The sequence below is a fragment of the Colletotrichum spaethianum genome (assembly GCF_022836535.1).
Source record: "Colletotrichum spaethianum MAFF 239500 DNA, contig01, whole genome shotgun sequence".
Lineage (NCBI taxonomy): Eukaryota > Fungi > Ascomycota > Sordariomycetes > Glomerellales > Glomerellaceae > Colletotrichum > Colletotrichum spaethianum.
This window is the reverse complement of record NW_026054771.1, coordinates 978,788-1,000,853: the sequence shown is the minus strand read 5'-3', so window position 1 is coordinate 1,000,853 and position 22,066 is coordinate 978,788. Positions and strand designations below refer to the sequence as shown.

General features: G+C 56.3%; 4 protein-coding genes across 4 annotated transcripts; 3 read left to right on the top strand and 1 right to left on the bottom strand.

Moving 5' to 3' along the window:
* Nucleotides 1-1,812: 1,812 nt before the first annotated feature.
* ColSpa_00256 (mediator of RNA polymerase II transcription subunit 16) lies at nucleotides 1,813-5,089 on the top strand (the record flags this gene model as incomplete). The annotated part of the gene is made up of 8 exons (XM_049266468.1): nucleotides 1,813-1,994; nucleotides 2,049-2,403; nucleotides 2,458-2,707; nucleotides 2,755-3,194; nucleotides 3,238-3,463; nucleotides 3,556-3,636; nucleotides 3,686-3,799; nucleotides 3,849-5,089. The coding sequence occupies 8 exons, from the start codon at nucleotides 1,813-1,815 to the stop codon at nucleotides 5,087-5,089; spliced, it is 2,889 nt and encodes a 962-aa protein (XP_049122425.1).
* A 5,853-nt stretch (nucleotides 5,090-10,942) lies between these two features.
* On the top strand, nucleotides 10,943-12,660 carry ColSpa_00255 (ammonium transporter 1; the record flags this gene model as incomplete). Its single annotated transcript, XM_049266467.1, has 4 exons — nucleotides 10,943-11,056; nucleotides 11,131-11,195; nucleotides 11,255-12,015; nucleotides 12,077-12,660. 4 exons carry the CDS (start codon nucleotides 10,943-10,945, stop codon nucleotides 12,658-12,660), a joined length of 1,524 nt encoding a protein of 507 aa, XP_049122424.1.
* Nucleotides 12,661-13,876: 1,216 nt separating this feature from the next.
* Nucleotides 13,877-16,351, top strand: ColSpa_00254 (DNA polymerase lambda; the record flags this gene model as incomplete). Its single annotated transcript, XM_049266466.1, has 1 exon — nucleotides 13,877-16,351. One exon carries the CDS (start codon nucleotides 13,877-13,879, stop codon nucleotides 16,349-16,351), a length of 2,475 nt encoding a protein of 824 aa, XP_049122423.1.
* A 3,515-nt stretch (nucleotides 16,352-19,866) lies between these two features.
* Nucleotides 19,867-21,303, bottom strand: ColSpa_00253 (transcription factor gsfR2; the record flags this gene model as incomplete). Its single annotated transcript, XM_049266465.1, has 1 exon — nucleotides 19,867-21,303. One exon carries the CDS (start codon nucleotides 21,301-21,303, stop codon nucleotides 19,867-19,869), a length of 1,437 nt encoding a protein of 478 aa, XP_049122422.1.
* Nucleotides 21,304-22,066: the final 763 nt, after the last annotated feature.

The window sequence follows — 22,066 nt, the reverse complement described above, 5'->3', positions numbered from 1 at the left end:
TTCTACTATTGCTCCTCCTGTTTGGCTGGTAGGGAGTTGCTGCTCTTAACAATTAATTGTTTGACTCCACTGCATGTATATGCCCGCCGCATTTAGCAGAAAAGGTACATTGGTCCCCGACGCTCCTCCGTCCACGTCCTCCGCCCTCCGGCGTTTCTCCCCTCTTGTTGTTCTTGCGTCCCCCCTCCCCTTCTTCGACTCACTTGTGTCTCCCTCTCTTGTCCTTCGTAAACAATGCGACCTCTGAGATGATGACGGCCAACCCCGCTGTTTATTCTACTTTACTAAGAAAAAATGACTCGGCATGCGCGTCCGGCACAACAGCTGCTTTATCCCGCACCGGGCGCGTTTTTCGATCAGTCTCTTTCACGGGCCAAACCCTACCTAAGGAGAGACCCTGACCGGTGCTGTGGAAGAGGGACTAAGCATTGCTTGTGGTTTTCAAATCACGTTGCTTTGGAATTGAGTTGTGTGCTCAAACAGGAGGCCACAGTCTGGAGCCGCGAGTCGGAATAAGCTTGTGGCGGCTATCCATCCAAAGGTGAGTGGTCTGTCGATCCAGCGGTGAGCTGCAGTAAGATGCACCGCAGTAGCGGCAGTCCAACTCGCCCTCACGTCTCCACGCAAGGTCGGTCGCCACAACAGTACTGTGTAGCTGGGACAGCAACTGCCCAACACGCCTCGCCACAGCAATCAGGCTTTCGCCGTCTCTGTCACGGCTTGTGCGGTCTGCAACTCCTACCTCGCCTCACAACTCGGAGTTGACAAACACGACGTCATTCAGCGGGCGGGCTGAAGACGCGTAAACCACCAAGTCCAACGCTGGCTTAAATGGCTCCTCGAGACGAATGTCTTTGTCACGTGCAGCCACCTCAGTTACAAAGCTTGAGCAAAAGTCTGTTGTTTATCCCCGTGTTTTCATCGCCGACACAAAGGCATCGGATCGAGGTAAGGTAAGGCAAGGCGGTCGGCTGAAACGCGGCCGAGTCGCGGGGGACCAAAAAAGTGACAAGAGCACAACACACACCAATGCATCTGCGCCCACATGGGCCACAGGGCGGGCGAACCGGACGGAGTGGGCGCCCGTTGCCCGGAAACACTGACCTCCTGTAGCTTGTCTGTTGTCCACGTCTGCCCGTCGTTCCCCCTGTCACAGTCAATGGGGGCCGGACTTGAGATGCAGGGATCATCGGACGGACGTCACGGGTCCCTTTCTTCCCCACGAACATCGGGATTGGACTTGCGCCTGCGAACTTGCCGCACAGCACCATGGTCAACAGCCTCAGTGTGGCTCAACATATCATCGAGCTCGTCCCAATTAGGCTTAGCTTAGAAGAAGGTGTACCCGCCCTCTCCTTCCACCCCTCCAGCCGTGTGCGAAGTTGAGGCTGAGGCAAAATGTGGTCTAGTGGAGTCCCTTCACTACTCAAACCCGTCTCCATTGGTCGGGGTTCATTTGGGTCAAGATTCGGGGTCCACTTGACAATTCAATGTCAACGTCTGGATGCATCCTTCTGAGCTCCAGCCACACTTCACACCATCTCTTGTCTATCCTCTCATCGTTCCATCAAGCCTCACCAAGGTCACTACATCAGAACAACATTCTCTCGTAGTTTTAATCTCTTGTATGAAGTGTATCGTCTGGCGCCCATCGTATGGTCTCACAAGCTTCGTTCGACCTGCTCCTAAGATGAGCTTCTGCCGGCTGTCAGAACTGTTGCCTTAGACCAGCCCTCCAGCCTCGCCCATCAGCCGTGGTGGACACTTGTGGATGCGCGAGCGCATAGACACGAAGTCCCCGAATCGACGCCCATGACCGAGGCCAAGATGCCGCTCATGCTCGAAAACGGTATGAACGGGTCTATGCAGGTCGATCAGCTCGACGTCGATGACCTCTTCGGCGACGGCGTCGGCCTGTCTCTTCATACCGCCCGCCCCCCCACCAAGCATTTACGTCAGAGAATAGATGAGCTGCGGACTCGCGGTTGCTGCCAGTGAGGAACCATCCCGTCTACCATCTTGCCTTGTTGTGTACTCACGCTTTCCAGGGGAGTAGCATGGTCGAGATCCGGCGCCATCGCCTCCATTTCTCCTGACGGAAAGACCCTGGAAGCCAGGTTTATCCGCTCTCACCCCGATGATGGCAACTGGGGTCTCAGCGAGCCGACAAAGGTTGACCTCATCGCCATCAACGCCTCTAGCCCTATAGTGCACCTGGCATGGGCCTCAACAACGAGTCCCGAACTTGCCGTCATCGACGCGACTGGTCGAGTCGCCATCCTAACATATTCCATCACCCTGAATCGCCCCTTTGCAACGCGAAAGTGGGATCACGATCCGAGCGATGATCTTCACGCCATCGTCGGTAGCTACTGGCTTCCACTTGCACCCCAAGCCAAGCAGGTAAATCCCCATCCCATAACACCCCGACACTACTTCGGGTAACTGATTGTTCAGTACTACGTGAGCCATGGACCGGCAGTCAAGGATGGCAACCAGTACCGGTACGAAAGCTCCTTCGTACATGCCTACGGTCCCTGGCATCCAAACCCGTCCAAGAGCGCTCTCCTATGCGTCACCACGAACGGCCACCTCAAGATGTTCTGGGCCCAGAACAACAACAAGATCGAGGAAACTACACTAGAACTCGAGAGTGTCAACTCTTCAGATGATTTGATCACGCACGCAGCGCTACACAGCGATAAGAGTAAGTCCCATGGACCCTTGACGATGAGATTCGCTGACATGTTCCAGGTAATTTGTGGATTGCTCTGGCGACTACCTCCAAACAGTTGCGACTTGTGCGAGTTGGCATCAATTGGGGACTGCCGCAGTCTCAGTCCGACAACAAGCCACCCCCGGGCAGCCAGGCCCTGAATCCAACCTTGCAGGAGAAGCATGTCGCAATCTCCAGCTGGTTGCCCAGTGGCTCGTCTACCACACCAATCGACGCCGCCGCGAACCAACTGACACATCTGGAGATATTACCGTCAACTTTGGATCACACGGGCCAGGGCTGGGCTCCTCTTGTTATCCTCGCAGTCCGCACTTACTTGCCAACACCCAATACCCCTTACCAGGAAACGCAGAGCATCATTGACAAGTGGGAGGTCCTCAATGACCAGGCCCAGAGTCTTCACCCGGCGTTTGAGCAGTTAGGAAGTCGCAGAAACAGCACAGGCGCGGCTCCGGCTGTAAGTAATGTTCTCATATCCAAAAGAGTTGCGTCTAACATAGTCAAAGTCCACATCCCGACTCAAAAAGCACGACCCCGTCATCATCAACAAGGCCATCATTGGCGTCCACACTCTCCAGTACGGCAGAGTCATTTGTTTGGCCTTCAGCGATGGTTCAGTGGAATACCGCGATAGGTTCACTATGCAGGAGATCTATAACGAGATGAATCTTGACAGAGTCATGACACTGAACCAGGTGGGCTTTACCTTTCAGGATGAATCGCCATGTAGGTTGATATGTTGCTGTTTTCGTTTGTGCATTGACTCACTATCTGCTCAGGTCTGCAAATGGCGTTTTCTCCTACGAATTGTTCCATAGTCAAGATACAGGACGATGGCAAGGTCAAATGGAGCAAGCTGCATTATCCCTTGGGCGACATCGGCAACTCTAGCCAAGACGGTAGTTCTCGACTCCCTGGTCTCTCTGGTACCACGCTGACATCAAATAGCGCCATATGCCGCCACGTTGGCTGCGTTGACGGTAGCTGCATCGACAGCAACGTTCAATAACATAAACTACGACGATATCCTGGCGGTTGCCCGACCATATGCAGACAAAAAGCGTAGGTTTACATGATACACGCGAATCAACTATGAAACTGACCTTTGTAGGCTTCACGTGCGATTGGATCATGGAGATTGTGCGCATGCTCAAGGTTCCCGTCGACTACTCAGAGGATACCCACCACGACAGTCTCGTCAGAAACAGCTCTCTACAGATGTGCTTGAGCATCCTCAACCACCTTGGCTACAAGGGCATGTTCCAGCCTCGATCGTTTGGCGGCAAGTTCGCCATGCTGGCGCTAAACGCACGCAATGTCGTCATTCTCATCACCATCGCCAGCAACACTCCGGTCAACATCCGTGAAAAGCTCAGTCCGCTCGACGAGCACGAGGTTGTCGACGCGCTCGCTGGCTGTGCAAAGTGGTCCCTCGACCTTTTGTCCTGGCTTACGGACTCTCTCTTTGCTCTCCTCGACGACCCGCAGTTCGTTGCCCTCCTCACACCACAGCGTTTCTCCGAGATAAGCACCTACCTGCAATCCCGCTCCGACGTCTCTCTCCACCTGCTTTTGTGCTCATCAACACGCGGTTTCCTCTCTGCCGTATGCCGCCGTATCCTGCACCTTGAGATCCTCTCGAACCGCGCCATCGAGTTCTACGAGCGCCGGGCGGCCATGCAGAATGCCACTGACCCGTCTTCACAAAACAAGGGTCTGCACGTCGTCCTCTACAAGGCGTACCAGAAGATGCAGCGTGTCACCTCGAGCAGCCTCATCAAAGTGCAAGAGTTTGACCGTCTCCTCACGGTCCTCAACAACGACATTCGCTCCGCCTACCAGAACTCCCTCGCGTCTCTGGCGAACAAGAACCCCCCCGGTCCTGGCGGACAGAAGGCCATCGACGCGCAGATTAAGAACGCGCAGATCCACTGCGAGCTCAACATGCTTCTCGCATCATCGCCGCCGGCGGCCTTTCTCCCCGTCCTCCTCAAGTTCTTCAACACCGACCTCAAGGCGTACCGCGCCCAGGCTGACCCCTCCAAGCTCTTCTTCGCCGACTTTGACCTCCTCGAGATCGACGACGACCGCCGCACGCTGGCGGCGCGCAAGGCCAAAGGCCGGTTCATCGACGTCTTCAAGCGCGTCGAGCTGGCTACGCCGCCGGCCCGCAGCACAAAGGAGGGCGACGATGCCAAACTGGCGCAATGGAGGCGTTGTGTCCGGTGCTCGGCGATCATGGAGGACGTCTTTGGCTCTAGGCCGGGCTTCACGTTTGTCCTGGCCCAGCAGAGGAAGTGTTCCTGCGGTGGTCACTGGGGGCTCCTCCCTAAGGGAGCTCTGGTTATCTAAACCGGCTGATAGTTGTAGAAGAGGCTCAAGGCTGGATTCAATAGTGTTTATGGGAAGCCCATAGCAACGTGTCTCGAGATTTGTGTGTGCTGTGTCCAATTATAGCCCAGGACGTATGAGTAGAGTAGGATAAGACAGCCCGCTAGCCACAGCATGGAATCCAATTCCCTAGTCCTTGGGCCTTTTGCTGGCAGAACGTCAATAATATTGCAACTACTTGCGTTCTTAAGAGACAAAGGGGTGTGCTAAACAGTGATATGCGGCAGAGTGAACCGGGGAAAGGGGCTCGCTGCGAAGGCGTAAGGCGCTGACCGGAGACTAGAATGTCGCGCTTGTGCCCAGCGGAGATGCTCGAGAGATCGGTGACCGCGTCATCCCGATCGCGAGCATCTGTCACGGGCCCTCGACTGCCATACACACGATGCAAAGCTTGAACAGTCAGCCCCCCGTGGCATGCAATACACGTTTATCCCCGACAAAATTCATGGCGAGCCAGACAAGGCGAAGTTTGGCGATGGCCTCGGGCAAGGACGGGGCTTCACTCTAGAAATATCTGGGAATTGGGACGATACACGGGTGTGCTTCACTGTTTGGATCGCGTCGAGAATAGAAAGGAGTAGCGGACGGTGCTCGGCCCAAAGACCTACCGAGTAGCGTAGTAGAGCGGTTCCAAGATGAAAGGGAGCTTTCTGGGGGAGCGCAGTTTTCCGTTTCAGCGCTAATTCACGACTCGAACAGGACCCTGGGAGCCAGCGATTCCCAATGTCTGGTCGGTGTTGTTTCGTGTTTTCTTGGGCATCCAGTATAGCCTACGTCTATGCCTTTTCCGGTCGAACCCGACACCGCGGTCCGTCTTCCATGTGGAGTGGTAAGAGGAGTAAAGCCCTCGACAACCAAGGAGGTTCCACTGTCACTAGTCTTTGAAGAAGGTGTTGACACGACCCTCTTTGGGAATGTGAAGGCAGCAGCGTCTTTGAACTGGCGTTTAGGTGAGTTAGGATACAGAGAGTCCGCGACCGTGTGGTTGGAAAATTTGTCCAGGCCGCCGGCGGACTCGGCTCCCTTTCCCCATACCGCTTGATCTGAGACTTTGGGACAAGAAGCGGTCTGTCGATAGACGAGATTGCCTCTTCATGCCTTATCGCGGTGAAGGGTCCAGATCGGATGTCGAATGGGTCGGCGGATGTGAGCAGGATCAGGAAGGCGCACTTCTGGAACGATCGCAAGCGTCCAACACCCGATGGTCAATATCTTCGCAACGGTCGGGTTGCCATTCAGCCCAGGAACCACACCTGGGATGAGTCCGGATAAAGAAACCGTTGGGCACTGGTTCATCGTGTGGATGATGGCCGCCCCTTTCTCCCGAACGAGAGGGGGAGAACTCTCACAGGCCACTTCGCCCGCGGCAAGAATAGCCGGCGGTTGTCAACGTTGTTCGTCAATGCAGGGTCTGTATAATGAGCTTCCTTTCGGGAAGATTGGTCGTGTGCTACAGAGCCTAGTTCACGCGGGATCAGGCTTGTGGTCCAATTTAACCTTCAGGCCCGTGAGACTTTGGGATCCAATATGTGTAGAAACCATTGAGCAAGTCCAGCGCCACGAGACATTTGTTTGCTTTTGCTGGACACTTGACAGGAATGATTATTGCTGCCTCTTCCCCAAAGCACAGTCCGTGATGAACCCTTCCAGATGTGTTTCGACGACATCCGCAACACAACTCACTGAAGACAGCAGCCACGGTCGTTGTCAGCCAGAGAGCTGTGGATACACGGAACCGTACAGCACCCGGTCGGCAATATCATTGCTGACAGGGTGTCAGAGCGCTAGTCTCATGAGGAAAACAACCCGCAGACGGGCCTGGGAAAGCAGCTGAGAGGCGGAGCTCAGGAGGATGTCCTGGCGCAAATCATGGGCCGCCGTCGAATGACGTGACGCGTAGGTTGGATGTGGTTCCTGGGGCGTGACATTTGAACCCCCTTTGATCTGGGGGAGATTGATATCCCGGAAGGCGATTGTATGACGAGAAGGAGTGATCAATTTAATCAAGGCTGGGAGCCACTCAGCACCCCTGGCCGTGGGCTGTGAGTGCGTCTGCACTACTGTCTTGTCAATCACAGTAGAGATAGAGACGCGGGCCGTGGGGGATAGAAAGGTTCGACTTGGGCACGGTGTCTGAGCTGAGTGTGTAACAGCTCCATCGCCACACTCTTAACAGCCCCTTATAACTGCACAGTTTCCAGGTACGACGCAACGCTGGTTGGGCGTGCTGCAGAGTGATTGCCATAAGAGGAGGGAATGCCGGTCGAGGTGCTGGTTCTGGAAGGCGACTGGATAGTCTAGGATAGTCTAGGTGCCGGTTGCGAGGCTCAGTGCAGCCGACGGTCCATGAGTTGATGTGGGACAGGTGGTAAGATATGTCGAAGCCCCCTGCTGACCCAAGATGAAGCACTGGTGGTTCGGTGAGATGACCAACCCTCACAGGACCTGCGCATCGGAGTGTTCCTCATTCAATCAAAGCTACACTTGCCCTTGGTGTAGTGTCATGGCATGGGAAGTGATCCTGGCCAGGCCGCAGGGTATGGTACGGGCACGAAGTTGGCTGGGGGGAGCGAGCGATCGTCGAAAAAATTCAAGCGACCGGGAGACACTGTTGTTGCACCTACGCATTTCGACCTTCACAGCCGGCGACGGCTGTGGAACACGATACGACGTTGAAAAGGCGGCGCCATTGCCTGGTGACGGTTCGTAGTACACTAAAGGTAGGTAGGTAGGTATAAAGGAGGGATACCTCATGGATTGAGATTGGCGGCAGGGGTCTAGAAAGAGCAAAGAAGATTCGAAATCCAAACCGCGCCCCCACCTTGCATCGCTAGGCTCTGGCCCTGCCATGCCCTTGGCTGGTGTGCATATCAGCCAATCAGGATGCAAAAGCTTATCATGACAAAGGCCATTTACTCGGTGACTTCGGCTGGTGGCCTTGCCTTCTTCTGATCCTTCTTCTGATCCTTCGGTCACCCATCAGGATGGTAGAGGCGGGACTGGCTGCCATCCTTGTTCGCTTTCCCAATGCGGCCTTAGGCGTTTGAAGCCGCCCAGAGGCAGTGGGAGATGGCAAGGAGCATGCCATCAATCATAGTACGATGTCGAAGGCATTCGTCGCCATCGTAATTACAGCTTGCAGCCAACCTACTGAGGAGGCATTCGATACGGCGGTTCGAGAGAGCAGTTCGAGCAAGCAACTGACGTGTCGCAATATCCATGACGGCCCCTCTTCCTACTACAGACAGGTCCGTTCTGTCTCTACCTCTTGCTTCATCTTATTCGTGACATGACGAAATGGCTAATCGTACTTGTTCCAAAGTCTATTTGGCTGAGTGTTGCAAATGGTGCAAACTTTGAGTTCCCGCCCTGCCGCAAGAAATCATCGGCTCAAATCCCGTCCGTTTCAGCGAGACATAGGATGACGGCTACTATGCCGCTTATTTCGTCTCGAGCACCATGGCCCGACACAACACGGTACACTCGTCAAGCATCTCCTAAAGCCTAATTTGTCTCCTTTGGGGTCGGAAAACGCAACTTCTTGCGGATTTGGCCAGGATTTCATGTGAGACGGTCCCTGGCATCCTTCCCTTCCGAGGAAACACACATCCGACTCTATTCTATCCCCCCCTTCTCGCGGCTGCCTTTTCAATAGCCGAAGTGACGGCTACCAGAACAGAACGTGCCATTCTTGTGCAACAAAAAGGTCGGCACTGCCTCCCGCAAGGAGGTTCATCCACTGGTTTTCGGCCCGCAGATGACTGTTCCCGGCCGTATCTGACATGCTTTTGCGGCCGCTTCCACCTCATGTACTCTGCCAAATTGGTCATTATGCTGGGCCGCATCACGCACGCTGTCCTGGCCTGTCATGGCGATCCGTTGCCCCTGAGATCTGCCGGACGATGAATTCGCCGAGCCTGTGATGTTCGAAACAGTAAGCTGGCCGGCCGGTAAGCAAAAAAAAGGTAAGGACGGAGCAGCAGAACAGATGTCCATGCTCCGTGATCGACTCATGACCAATCGCCCAACGTCCATACCAGAAGACGCAATGCTCGGGGGCTAACCACAATCATCTACAAAGTATCAGTCATTTCAAAGTTTGAGTGGAAGATCTCCGGCTCGCAAAAGAGTTCAGACCATAACGTCTCGTGTGTTCGGAGGAAACACCATGGAGGGGGGCTCGGTACTGCTTTGTGCCAACGCGAAGTACCGTATGGCTGGGCCTAGTGTACAACTGCCAAAATCCATCATATTCACAGAACGTATACGGATTGGCCCGGCCGTTTCTTGGCGCACTGATGGCGGGAAGAAGCAATTGGCGGCGGTGGCATCAAGCCAGCAAGGGCAGCAATTTTGGCCGTTATCTCAGGCCACGCTAGACCCTTGCTTGATAACGACGGGCCTGCGGGTTCTCTTCCCCATTCATCCTCCGCCATTCAACGGCGATTTCGACCCTGGTAGGACAAGGGAGGGCGTGGCCAGACGAAGGAAGCACATGCATTTCCCCATTGCGACTTTCATTCAAGTGGACAAGGAGAGATGACTTCGAGACCTGTGGGCTATTTGGAGATGAGGACTTTCAAGGCACCAGTATTTCCGACTTGGACTCAGAGTGCGCCTTCCGGAAGCGAGCGAGACCCGGAAGATGAAAGTCGACGGCAAGGTTTAGGACTTGGAATGACGGAATGCAGAGTGGACCGAATTACTTCCCATGGGGCACAGTAAACGGTGCCGCTGGCTTGGCCAAAGATGGCGACCAACTCCCATCCAAGCCGTTGCGTCTTGAGGGCGTCTGATCAACCTGAGGTACCTTAGCCCTCTTCCGGGCAGTGGCATTGGATTCTCGGCCGTTGCTTTTTGTTGATGCTCGCTTGGGTGTCCCTCGTTGCCTCTTCCCCGACCACCTACCTTATCGCATCAACGTCGTTGCTTTTTCGTAAACTGCACCTGTGTGTTGGATATGCAAATGCCATCCCGTTGCGTCAGGTCGTTAACCGAAACTCCCCCGGCAGCCAGCGCAGCGCAGCCTAGAAGGGAACTCATGGATCTGCGTCGCAACCGATAGAGCCTCCACCCCCGTGCCTCGCCCCCCTGCGGTGTGCCCAGCGTCCCTGTGTGTACCGATTGGCCGCGGTCGGCTTGGTCGGAGCCCCTGCCTCATTCTTGCAGGGCCTCCCACGACATCCCACACACACCCCCGAGAAACCTTGGCCACCCGCCCCTTAGTCCCTAGCCGGTAGCCTTGGCCCAGGGCGGACAGCCCAGGGCAGGGTCTCCGTGGGACAGCCCAGCAATACTGCGGCCTGCAGCTGCCTCTCACACTCTCCGACTGGGCGTAGGTACCTTTTTTTCTGTTTTTGTGCTGCTGCCACGGCCGCTACCTGTACAACTGTTTCTGCCGCTGAAGCCGTCGGGTGAGTCCTGCCGTACCGGTCTAGTTCGCCCGCCACTGTCAGGGCTAGTCGCCATGCCGCCCGCAACGCCCGCAACGCAACTCTCCATCGACTTGTCGGGGCGCTGGGGGCATCCACATTCATAAGCTTCGCGCATCCCGCGCCTCTTCTGCCTGCTCTTGCTCGTCTCACCCCAATTGCTGTCCTTTCCGACGACCCCCCGCGACGGCCCTTCGCGCTCACTCACAAGGCTTCGCTCACAAGAGAGCTCTGCCGACAGGCCTTTTTTTTTTGATAAATCGTCAACCGTCGACCGACGACTCCCGTCACCTAGCCTCCGCTACGGTCGACATATCCTACCACTTTCGCCCTGGTCCCCCGATTGCCGATTCGGCGATAAGATAGCGAGGTCCTGGATACGATGGCGTCCCCTCTCGATCTCGACGACCTCAACTACGTGCGCCTGGTACCGTACAATGGCTCCGGCCCTACAGGAGGCGACTCCTTGACGGAGGATCTGAACATTTGGTATGAGGTAGGTCGTCCTTCGACATGCAACTGCATACCCTGGAGCCCCCTTGTACAGCATGCTGATATGGAGACTTGCAGACTGGTGACATAGGATGGATGATCACGGCCACGGCGCTAGTCCTGCTCATGATTCCCGGCGTTGGGTAAGTACTGTTCAAGCATGGTTTGTGCCTGGCCTGCTTACTGACACGATCCTCTCTAGTTTCTTTTACTCGGGGTTGGCAAGGAGAAAATCGGCCCTCTCTCTCATCTGGCTCTCGGTCATGGCAACAGCCGTCACCAGCTTCCAGTGGTTCTTCTGGGGCTACTCTCTCACCTTCTCGCACTCTGCTGGCGCCTTCATCGGCGATCTTTCAAATTTCGGTTTCAAGGACGTTCTCGGCCGTCCATCCGTCGGCTCCAGCCGCCTCCCCGATCTTCTTTTCGCCGTCTACCAGGGCATGTTCTCCTGCATCACCGTTGCCCTCGCCACGGGTGCCGTGGCTGAGCGTGGACGCATGCTTCCCTGCGTAATCTTCATGTTCATCTGGGCCACCGTCATTTATGACCCGATTGCTTGCTGGACGTGGAACCCCAGTGGCTGGTCCAACAAGATGGGTGGCCTCGACTTTGCCGGAGGAACGCCGGTGCACATTGCCTCCGGCACGGCTGCTCTGGCCTACTCGATGATGCTGGGCAAGCGCCGTGGTCACGGCACTCACGAGCTCAACTACCGACCCCACAACGTGACGCACATTGTCATCGGCACCGTCTTCCTCTGGGTCGGTTGGTTCGGTTTCAACGCCGGCTCGGCTCTGTCTGCGAACATGCGTGCTGTCATCGCCGCCGTCGTCACCAACTTGGCAGCCTGCGTCGGCGGCATCACTTGGTGCGTGTTGGACTACAGACTAGAGCGCAAGTGGTCCACCGTTGGCTTCTGCTCTGGTGTTGTTGCTGGTTTGGTCTCCATCACACCGGGTTCTGGTAAGTGCTCGACGTCTCGGACCCCCTTATCTGTGAGATACAGTTGACTGACTTGTCACAGGATACGTCCCCGTTTGGGCTGCCGTGCCTTTCGGCATTCTCGGGGCTGCGTTTGCCAATTACGCCACCAAACTCAAGTTTATCCTCCGAATCGATGACGCTCTTGACATTTTCGCCGTCCACGGAATCGGCGGTCTCGTCGGCAACATCTGCACCGCCTTTTTCGCCGCCAACTACATTGCTCACCTCGACGGTGTCTCTGAGATTGACGGTGGCTGGATCAACCAGAACTGGATCCAGCTCGGGTACCAGCTCGCTGATTCGTTCAGCGGCGGTGCCTACTCGTTCGTCGGTACCTGCATAATCCTCTTCATCATGAACATGATCCCTGGTCTCCGCCTACGTGCCACCGAGGAGGCCGAGATCCTGGGTATCGACGATGCCGAGATCGGCGAGTTTGCCTACGACTACGTTGAGCTCACCAGAGAGGTGCTCAACGACATGGATAACGAGGCGGCCAGCCGGTACTCGAACGACATGGGCTCCTTTCAGCCCATGGAGAAGAACAACAGCATCCCTTTGATGGACGCCCGCAACTTTGCCGGGTCATCACAATACCCATCACAATTCGGTCATGCTCAATAAGCGCAGGTGGCTGAAGTCTCAATTGCACAACCTCTCGCAGGATGCTACACTCCGGCCTCCTGAGAAGCCGCGGCAAGCTCCTAGTTCGACATGACCCTGCTATTTGTTCACGATACCAAATACAGCGCACGGCACTGTCGCTGGCTCAACTAGGAAAAAACGCCGCCAACTCGTCCCAGCCGAGGACAGCTGTAGGATACACGGCGGCTATTGATACCAACGGCTCGGCGTGGAGGAATGAGGAAACGAGCGACGTCTTTTATTTGTTTGTAAATATAGTTGGATTCCCAAAACTACGGTGATACCATGGAAAGTGGAGGATGAGATGGTGCCTCCCTGACCACTGTACTTGTAATTACGCGAGAAAAGTAAGACAGATGAGACCTGTGACGATCTAGGGTCATTTCTTTTGGCCAATAAACCATGAATGGAATTCCTTTGTTCAACTCTCAGGGTGAGTGTCTCGGTACTATTGTTGATATTATGGATACAGTTGAGAGAGGTCGAGCAGAAGTCGCTCACTCTTCACCTTCCTTTTCGAATCTCTTTTTCTATTCTCTTGACCCTTCTTGTAAACATCTTTCGTTGGGTTGTTCGAGATATTCGGGGGTTCTTTGTAACTCTAGGGGGCAGGAGGAAGGTATATGACACTAACGGACGCCGGGTTGACCACACCAATCAACCAGGCTCATCACAGCATCCGGTAGGATCCTACGAGGTTCTTGTGCTGACCGAGTCCTACCGAAAAAGGTCACCTTGGTTCGGTCGATCCGATGCAACCTGGCGTCAATCCACTGGGAAAGAGCCTATCGGTCGCTGGTGGCTCCTGCGTCCTATCCCCCACTTGGGAGCTGTCAATGCTGAGGACGGCCTTAATTGGATGACTCGCAGGCGGCCGCAGCACTAATGCGGTGCCTTCCCCACGCAGGTGTACCAGATTTGGCCAATTCCAGCGTCTTTGTTCCAGGGGTCTCTCAAAGGCATCCATCCCTTCCATTAACAACCTCGTCAAATGACAACTCAGCATCGGCCGTCTTCCGTGTATGTCACACCCTCAGCACCCTCGCACTCTTACTCGCATTTTGTCGTCCTTCATCTCCGTTCCCATCGGCCCATGGTCTCAGGCAGCACCGTCCCACCACCGCCATGACTTTGGCACACTCGGTATCACTAAAAGGCTCCTCCTGCGCGCCTCTTTGACAATCAACAAACCGCCATGGCCGACACAAACACATCCTTCAGAGACAAAGCGCGCTTTTTCCGCCAGCTGGAATCTCTCGGTAGACAAAGTGACGATGACGACGACGACGAGTTCCAGGAGGCCGAGCAGCGTCACAGGCAACAACTAAAGGCCTTTCAAGCTGCGGCGCAACCCCGTCGGCCACTTCAGGAGAAGACACAGCGAGAGCCGCAGTCGCAGTCGCAGTCGCAGTCGCAATCGCCACTTCCCCAACACTTGAGCTCGAACCTCAGACGAACGTCGCCGGTCCCGGTCCCGGCCCCGGCCCCGGCCCCGGCTTCGTTTACGGATCTCAAACGGAAGGAAGTCATCAAGCGGACTCCACTTGCCGAGATTAAGGGTCCCGGAAGGAAGGACGCTCCTGCCGCCGACAGCTTCATCGAGGATACACCCATTCCAGACTCTTCAGCAAGGCCACCACTCCAGCCTATCCCGAGTCTCACAAGAAGCGTTACTACGCCACTGCCGGCCACCAAGCACATACTGCCTCACCGGACTGACAACTCTCCCTCTATCGCCGCGATGAAGAAAAGAAAGAGAGACCCTCCTATCAAAACTGTATCTGAGGACCAGCAGATCTTTCGCGGCTTACGCTTCTACTTCATCCCCAATGATGACATTGCGCCGGCCAGGAAGATTCGAATCCGGAAGGCGCAAGAGTTCGGCGCGTCTTGGGTACGATCGTTGGAGAATGCGACACACGTCATAGTTGACAGCAACCTGAATTGGAAAAGCATCGAGTCTATTGTCAGCTCGGAGCATGGCGCGCATTCGTACTTGGTTCTTAATGAAGAGTACCCTTTGGATTGCCTCAGGTTCAAAACTCTACTTAATGCAGAACAGAAGCAGTATCGAGTCTCTGGCTGCCCAGAACCATCTGCTGCTCCAGCTGAACCTCGAATCGGATCTCGAGTTGTTGAGCCATTGGCACCGAACCTGCAAGATTTGCCGCTCAAGTCCCATCAGACGAATCCGAAGAGATGGGACTACGCACGGCCATTGACTCCATCCAGGAGTCAGGGGTCCTCTGGAAGAATGAATGAAAAGGATGCGGCTGTTACATCGTCGTCAGTCCTCAGGGACATCACAGAGATTGTACAGCCATCAAACACTCATGGACACAATAATCAAAGCGTTGATGGCTCAGACGATGAACCCCCTGCAACTGTCGAGGAGCCGGTCTCTGCACTTAAGGACGAACTCGAAGACGTTATATCCCAGATGCAAGAGTTTAGGGATCTCCCACTGGAACATGATGACGACGACATGACAACCTCGACGCAGCTGCCGGAAGAAGAGTCTGGTGGTGAAGGCTCCGAAGATGAGCGGCAGAGAAAGAAGAGAGCCGTCACCAAGACTCGGGGCCGCAAAGACCTGACGTGGGAAGACAAGTTTGCATGCCATAATGGGGGCACCAATGGAGACGATCAAACGAACCCAAACAGCCGTACAATTGACATTTTGCAGCAAATGTGCAACTACTATGAGCGTATCAACGATACCTGGCGCCCCATCGCTTACAGAAAGGCCATCACGCAACTCAAGCGGCAAACAAGCAAGATATCTACGGCCGAGGAGGCAATTCGACTGCCCGGGGTGGGTCAACGATTGGCTGACAAGATTGAGGAAATCGTCACAACGAACCGACTTCAACGGCTGGAGAGTGCGGAGCGAGAGCCCATGGACGAGGTTTTGCAGATGTTCCTCAAGATTTACGGCGTGGGCAGTGTGCAAGCAAGCCTTTTCATTTCGCAGGGGTTCCGGACGCTGGAGGACCTGAAGGAGAAAGCGAAGCTTACCCCGAACCAGCGAGTCGGCATCTATCACTACGAAGACCTCAACACGCGCATCCCTCGTTCTGAGATCAAGCTTCTAGGGGCAGTGGTGAGGTCAGAAGCAGTAAAGCTAGACCCCACAGTGGAACTTATCATTGGGGGCAGTTATCGTCGAGGCGCCATGGACAGCGGCGATATTGATTTCATAGTCACCAAGAAGGGGACAAGGACAACGTCTGATCTTACGCCATTCTTACATCACTTGGTAAAGACGCTCGAGGCCCAGAACTTCCTCGTTGCGAGACTTGCGGGATCCAGAGACGAGACCGACGGCAGCAAGTGGCACGGATGCTGCGTCTTACCCAAGATCAGGGGCATCAACGACAAGAACTATCGTCGTGTCTGGCGGCGTGTGGACTTCCTCGTGGTCCCAGAGACCGAGATTGGGGCGGCGCTGATCTACTTCACAGGCAACGACATCTTCAACCGGAGCATCCGGCTGCTGGCATCGAAGAAGGGGATGCGGCTCAACCAGAAGGGTCTTTACAAGGATGTGATGAGGGGTCCTGGGCGTGTCAAGCTGACCGAGGGCGAGCTGGTCGAGGGGCGGGACGAGAGGAGGATCTTTGAGATCTTGGGAGTCAAGTGGAGAGAGCCTCATGAGAGGTGGTGTTGAGGAAAGCCGAGGCACGTTGAATAGCATAGCGTGGCGTTGGATAGGCTTCTTTTTGTTGGCTTATTGCTCCTGTTGGCTACAAAATCTCGAATTCGAGAAAGCATTTTTCAAGCACTTTTTTCCAAGCTCGCCGGGCCCGATGTGGATTGCCCCGTTTAAGCTGGTTCAATTGCCCACTCAACGGCGTGGGAAAGAACGCATAGGCCCCTCGTTTGACAAACGATGCAGAAAGATGCCTTGTCCTGCAGAATCTCTCGTCCCAGAGAACCCATACGATGTACCCGTGGGCGTGGTGCGGTGGCAAGGAACGGGCCGGCAATAGGGGTCTGCCAGCTGTAGCTACTTTAAAAAAAAATCAAGAAAAATCTAACTAAAAGCTCAAGCTCGGGAGTGAACGTGTCGTGGCTCTGGCTCAAAGTGGGATGTGAAAGTGGGGCGCACCAGCCGATGCAGGGTGCAGGCGGTGACGGGCATTGAGCGGCGCAATCAGGATTGATTATTTTTTTTGCCGTGTGCTGTCCCGCCGCCCCTCCCCTCCAGTCTCTGTCAGGTCCCAATTCTGCCGGGCCCGATCGTGTCGAGAAGGTCCCCAGTTCCCAGCGCCCAAAGCCCCCGCCGACCCTTTTTCCTTTCTTCACCGCGCCGACTCTACTCTCCGTGTTTCTCTTCATTCCAGAAATTTCCTCCTTTCCTCTCTTCATCCTTTGTGTCTGGGTTTTGTTTCTCGGAATCGATCCCCTTCTATACAAGCCCTTCTTCCTGTTCTCTCGCACCCTAGTACACATCGCAGAGCTTGACGGGAAAAGTTTCGTCGCGCAGCAAACAGAAATTCACCATGGGCAACGACACGCATATGGAGGTTGACGCCGCCGAGCAGAAGCTCAAGGGCATGGAGCACTCTGAGCAGCACTACTTCAAGAGGTATGTTGGAGATCCCATCCAGGCTGTCTGGAGAAAGCCCGCAGGAAGCAGGATTCGTTGCTAACGTTGTGCCGTCCAGCTACGACCACCATGGTAAGTCCAGTCTCGCGATCCGAACGAGTATAACCGAAACATGATGTCTAACCGGGTGGAATGTGCATTAGGCATTCACGAGGAGATGTTGGTATGTTGTCTACCGCCCATGCGCATCCAGCTGTCTGTCCACGGGCGCGATCTTTGAATAGCCACACTAACCACGTCGTCCTGCAGAAAGATGAGGTCCGCACGCGCTCCTACATGAACGCCATTGTCCAGAACAAGCACCTGTTCAAGGACAAGGTCGTCCTCGACGTTGGCTGCGGTACTGCCATTCTGTCCATGTATGCAAATTAGCCCGCCCCGAATCAGACAAGAAGAAAACAGGGCCTGGTGGACTGACCATGTGTGCTCTCCTACAGGTTCGCCGTTAAGGCCGGCGCGAAGCACGTTATTGGTGTCGACATGTCCACCATCATCTTCAAGGCTCGCGAGATCGTCAAGGTCAACGGCATGTCCGACAAGATCACGCTGATCCAGGGCAAGATGGAGGAGGTTGAGCTCCCCTTCCCCAAGGTTGACATCATCATCTCCGAGTGGATGGGATACTTCCTCCTCTACGAGTCCATGCTGGACACCGTCCTGTACGCCCGTGACCGCTACCTGAACCCCGACGGTCTCATCTTCCCCGACAAGGCCACCATCTTCGTTGCCGGTATCGAGGACGGCGACTACAAGGACGAGAAGATTGGATGTGAGTTTTGATGCCGCCCCCTGCCTTGGCAAAGCCTGGCCAGAAGACGCGCGAACAGATGCTGATTTGAGACCAACAGTCTGGGACAACGTGTACGGCTTTGACTACAGCCCGCTCAAGTCTACTGCCCTGTCCGAGCCCCTCGTCGACACGGTCGAGATGAAGGCCGTCGTTACTGACCCCACCCCCGTCCTGACCCTGGACCTCTACAAGTGCCAGGTGTCGGACCTTGCCTTCACCACCCCCTTCCGCCTCTCCGCCCGCCGCGACGACTTCATCCACGCCCTCGTCGCGTGGTTCGACATTGACTTCACCGCCGCCCACAAGCCCATCCGCTTCTCCACCGGACCCCACACCAAGTACACCCACTGGAAGCAGACTGTCTTCTACCTCAAGGACATGCTCACCATGACCGCCGGCGAGGAGGTCGACGCCACCCTGCACGTCAAGCCCAACGACAGGAACCGCCGTGATCTTGACATCAAGATCGAGTACAAGTTCTTGACCGAGGACCCCACCCGTGCCGCGGAGGGCGTCTGCGAGTACAAGATGTGCTAAGCGCACCAACATCTTGGACCCGGTACATGTCCTACCCCCGCCCTTGGGATACTTGAACCCGGAAAGGGTCAACGCCCAACTACAGCAGGGCTTTGGGAGAAGCGGGGTGTGTTTTACCCAAGGAAGCGGGCTGTGTCCACCTGACCACGACGGGGGAAACCACCGAGATATCCAGCTTCTGCTCCCCCCATGGGTGATGAGCCCTGCCTGCTATTTGTTTGCGCCCAAAAGTTTTTTGGAAGGGAGAGAAAATCCAGCCTGGCTGCGTAACCTGCGCCGGCGAGGAGGCATGGCGCGGCCTTCTTCCCATTTTCGAGATATCCACCCCTTTGTTTTGCCTATTCTGGTCTTAATGACACGAGTCCTACCGCCGATGAGCGGTGTGTATCGAATGGGGAAGGAATGAGAGGAAGAGAGAGAAAAGACATAGAAACCAAAGGCCATATGCAGTCTTTTGCCTGCTACAATAGATCATGACTAATGAATCAGACATGAACGTCCAATGTTCGCTTCCTCGATGCCGTGAACTCATTGAAGGGGCTGTTCGACAGTAGTGTGTATTTCTATATGTGTTTTTGGTACGTTCATTCATCTTCTCTATCGTCGTCTCAGAGCCGTGAAATGTAGTCGTCTCACGTGGCGCCCGTCTATCTACCATACCGATGCTATATGCTATGTCGTCCGCCTCGTCCTGCCGTACTTCTACAACCGACTCCTCTCGACCGTCTCCCTCATGCAAAGGTAATGAAAGAATTTTTTACAAACAAACAGATGCGCAAACGAGAGGAAGTTAGAAAAAGAAGAAGAATAAGAAAAAAAAAAACAGACCCGGCTCTCCGCACCCCCCCCCCCCCCCCCCCCCCCCCCCGTCTCCCTCTCATCTTGCCGCGTCCACGCAAAGGATTGCCGCTCATGCTGGTGAAAATGCCCGAAGGTGAACCGCCCCGCGCTTCCTTTTCCGGCCCCGTGAACGCCGACCCTGCCGATGCTGTATGCCTCGCGATGCAATTACTGTAAATGTCCGCTCCCCCCCTTTTCTCTGCTGCCCCCTCCGTCTGGCCCCACGCGCATCATCATCATCATCACATCATCATCATCTTTCCTCCCGTCTTTTTTTCGTCTCGCTTCTAGTCTAGGAAACCCCCTCAGTCCCTCGAGTAAGGCCCGGCGAATGCAAAAAGGACCGTGATCCGCGTCACGGGGTCTACGTTACGTTACGCACCCGCCCCGCCCCTGTCGCGTCTCCTCATAGCGAGCCCGGCCCATGCGTGATCCAGTCCTCGACGGTGTCCTTGCCCCGGAACACGACGCCGAGCATGACGGTGAACTCGTCCACCTCCCGCGGGTCCGCGAGCGCGAGCAGGCCCGAGAAGTCCATGCGGCCAACCCACCACGCCGTGTCTCCCTCGCGGGACCGGCTCCACCGCTCCGCCGTCGTGGCGGCCCACAACCGCGTCTGCGCCGTGAACCCCATGTCCGAGAGCCCGATGGCCTGGTGGTGGTGGTGGTGGTGGTGTGGGTGCGGGTGCGGGTGTCCTCCACCGCCACCGCCTGCCCCAGAACCGCCAAGCTTGCCGTACCCGGCGCCCTGCTTCGCTGCGGCGTACACGGCGCGGACGAGGTGCGCCATGATGAGCACGCGGCGGATCGACTCGGCCATCAGCCACCGGCGCCACGCCGCCCTCAGCTCCTCTTTCGTCAAGCGGCCGCCACCACCACCACCACCACCTCCTCCTCCTCCCCCTCCGCCTCCGCCGGGGGTGTTGGAGCGGGAGTTATCCGGCGAGATGTCGCGCTGCCGCGGGTAAGACCCCGTCGACGACGAGGACTGCTGCTGCGCCGGGACGTGTGCTGATTCCGGGATGACGGATGGGGGGATCGCCTCCTCGACGAAAACAGAGGCGCCGACGCGGGACTGCAGGGCGGACGTCCAGGCCGCGAGGATGGGCTCGACCGTGTCGGCGAGGACGCGCTGGCGGATGTCGCCGTCGAACCAGCGTATGATCTGGTACATGACGAGGGCCTGCAGGGCGGCGACCTGCTGCGGCAGGGTCCAGGTCGCCTGCTCGGGCACGTAGAGCAGCGCCGTGGCCTTTGCCTCGACGACGCCGAGGACGAGCGCCGCGTTCTCGTCGTTCTTGGCCGCGTACGCCGCGCACGCGCAGAAGCAGTCCTGGAGGACGGGCGGCAGGCCGTCGGCGCCGTTGGTGGTGGGGAGGTAGAGCGCCGGGTGGATAAAGGGGGCGACGCCGTTCTGGCTGACCCAGCGCCGCGGGAAGCACCGGAACTGCTCGTTGCAGTAGACCACCGCGTCCCTCGAGATGCATTCGCTGGTGGGAGGGGCCATGACGGAGGGCGAGGGCGGCGGCACGGCGGCGGCGTTTCCGTAGAATAGGGACCACGAGGTCTCCGTCTCTGGCACGACGGGGACGGGTAGCATATTGTGGAGGGAGTCGTTCGGGGTGCCGGCGGAGCCGCTGAGCACGTCAGTGAAGAAGTTGAAGTCGGCGGCTGCGACGGCGGCCTCGAGGGAAGGGTAGTTGCAGTCCTCGAACCCCTTTTGGGTGCACCGGCCGCACCGGGGCAGCCGTTGGTCGCACCGTCGCTTCGCCTGCTGACACGCAGTGCAGGCGCGGCGCCGGGTCGATATGAGGGGTGACGAGGAGCTCGACGGGGCTGACATGGTGGTCGAGTCCGCAGCCCGCTGGGCGGTGGATGGTGTGATGCTTCGAGTAAGGGTTCAGGCTTGTTGGTGTCGGCGATGCCGAGAGGGGAGGTGTGTGCTTGGCCGCGTATGAGCCGGAGCTACAGTGTGATTTGTATATGCGCTTGTGTATGCGTGTATGCGTATGTATGTGTATGTGTGTGTGTGTGTGTGTGTGTGTGTGTGTGTGTGTGTGTTGTGTGACCGTGTCGTCGGGACGCTCAACCTTCGTCCTCTGCGCAAAGAAGCAAGCAAAGCAACCCACGCTCGCGACGGTGCTGTGGAACGGTTCTGGGCAGTACTCCCAAGATGTCCCCCCCTCTTTCTCGGCTCGGCTTATGCCACTAACTCTTCAGGCGGCCAACGAACTCGTCTATCCCCCTATAGAGCTTCCTGGTGCCGTGAGGACGGAGTGGTCGTCGCCGGTCCGGAGCGGGAGCGGTTGCGGCTCTCCGCTTTTGGTGTGAGTGGAACTCCGCTGCGGGCAACGGCTTTCCGCGCTGCTGGGTTTTCCGAGGGGGCGGGATACAGTAGCGATCACCCGTCTGGTCTTGTCGGGGGGTCGGGCGGTGCTCCGCTGTTGGTTGCTGGACATGATGAGGGAAACCCGGAGGCTCCTTTCTCAATGCGTCTCTGGGCTGCCGCCGGGCTCCTGCCCCTTATATGGGGTGCGGGATGCGGCGCTCTTTCTCTCTCACGAGTTTCCTCGCCCACACGAGCCACACACTACGGGGAAATTGAG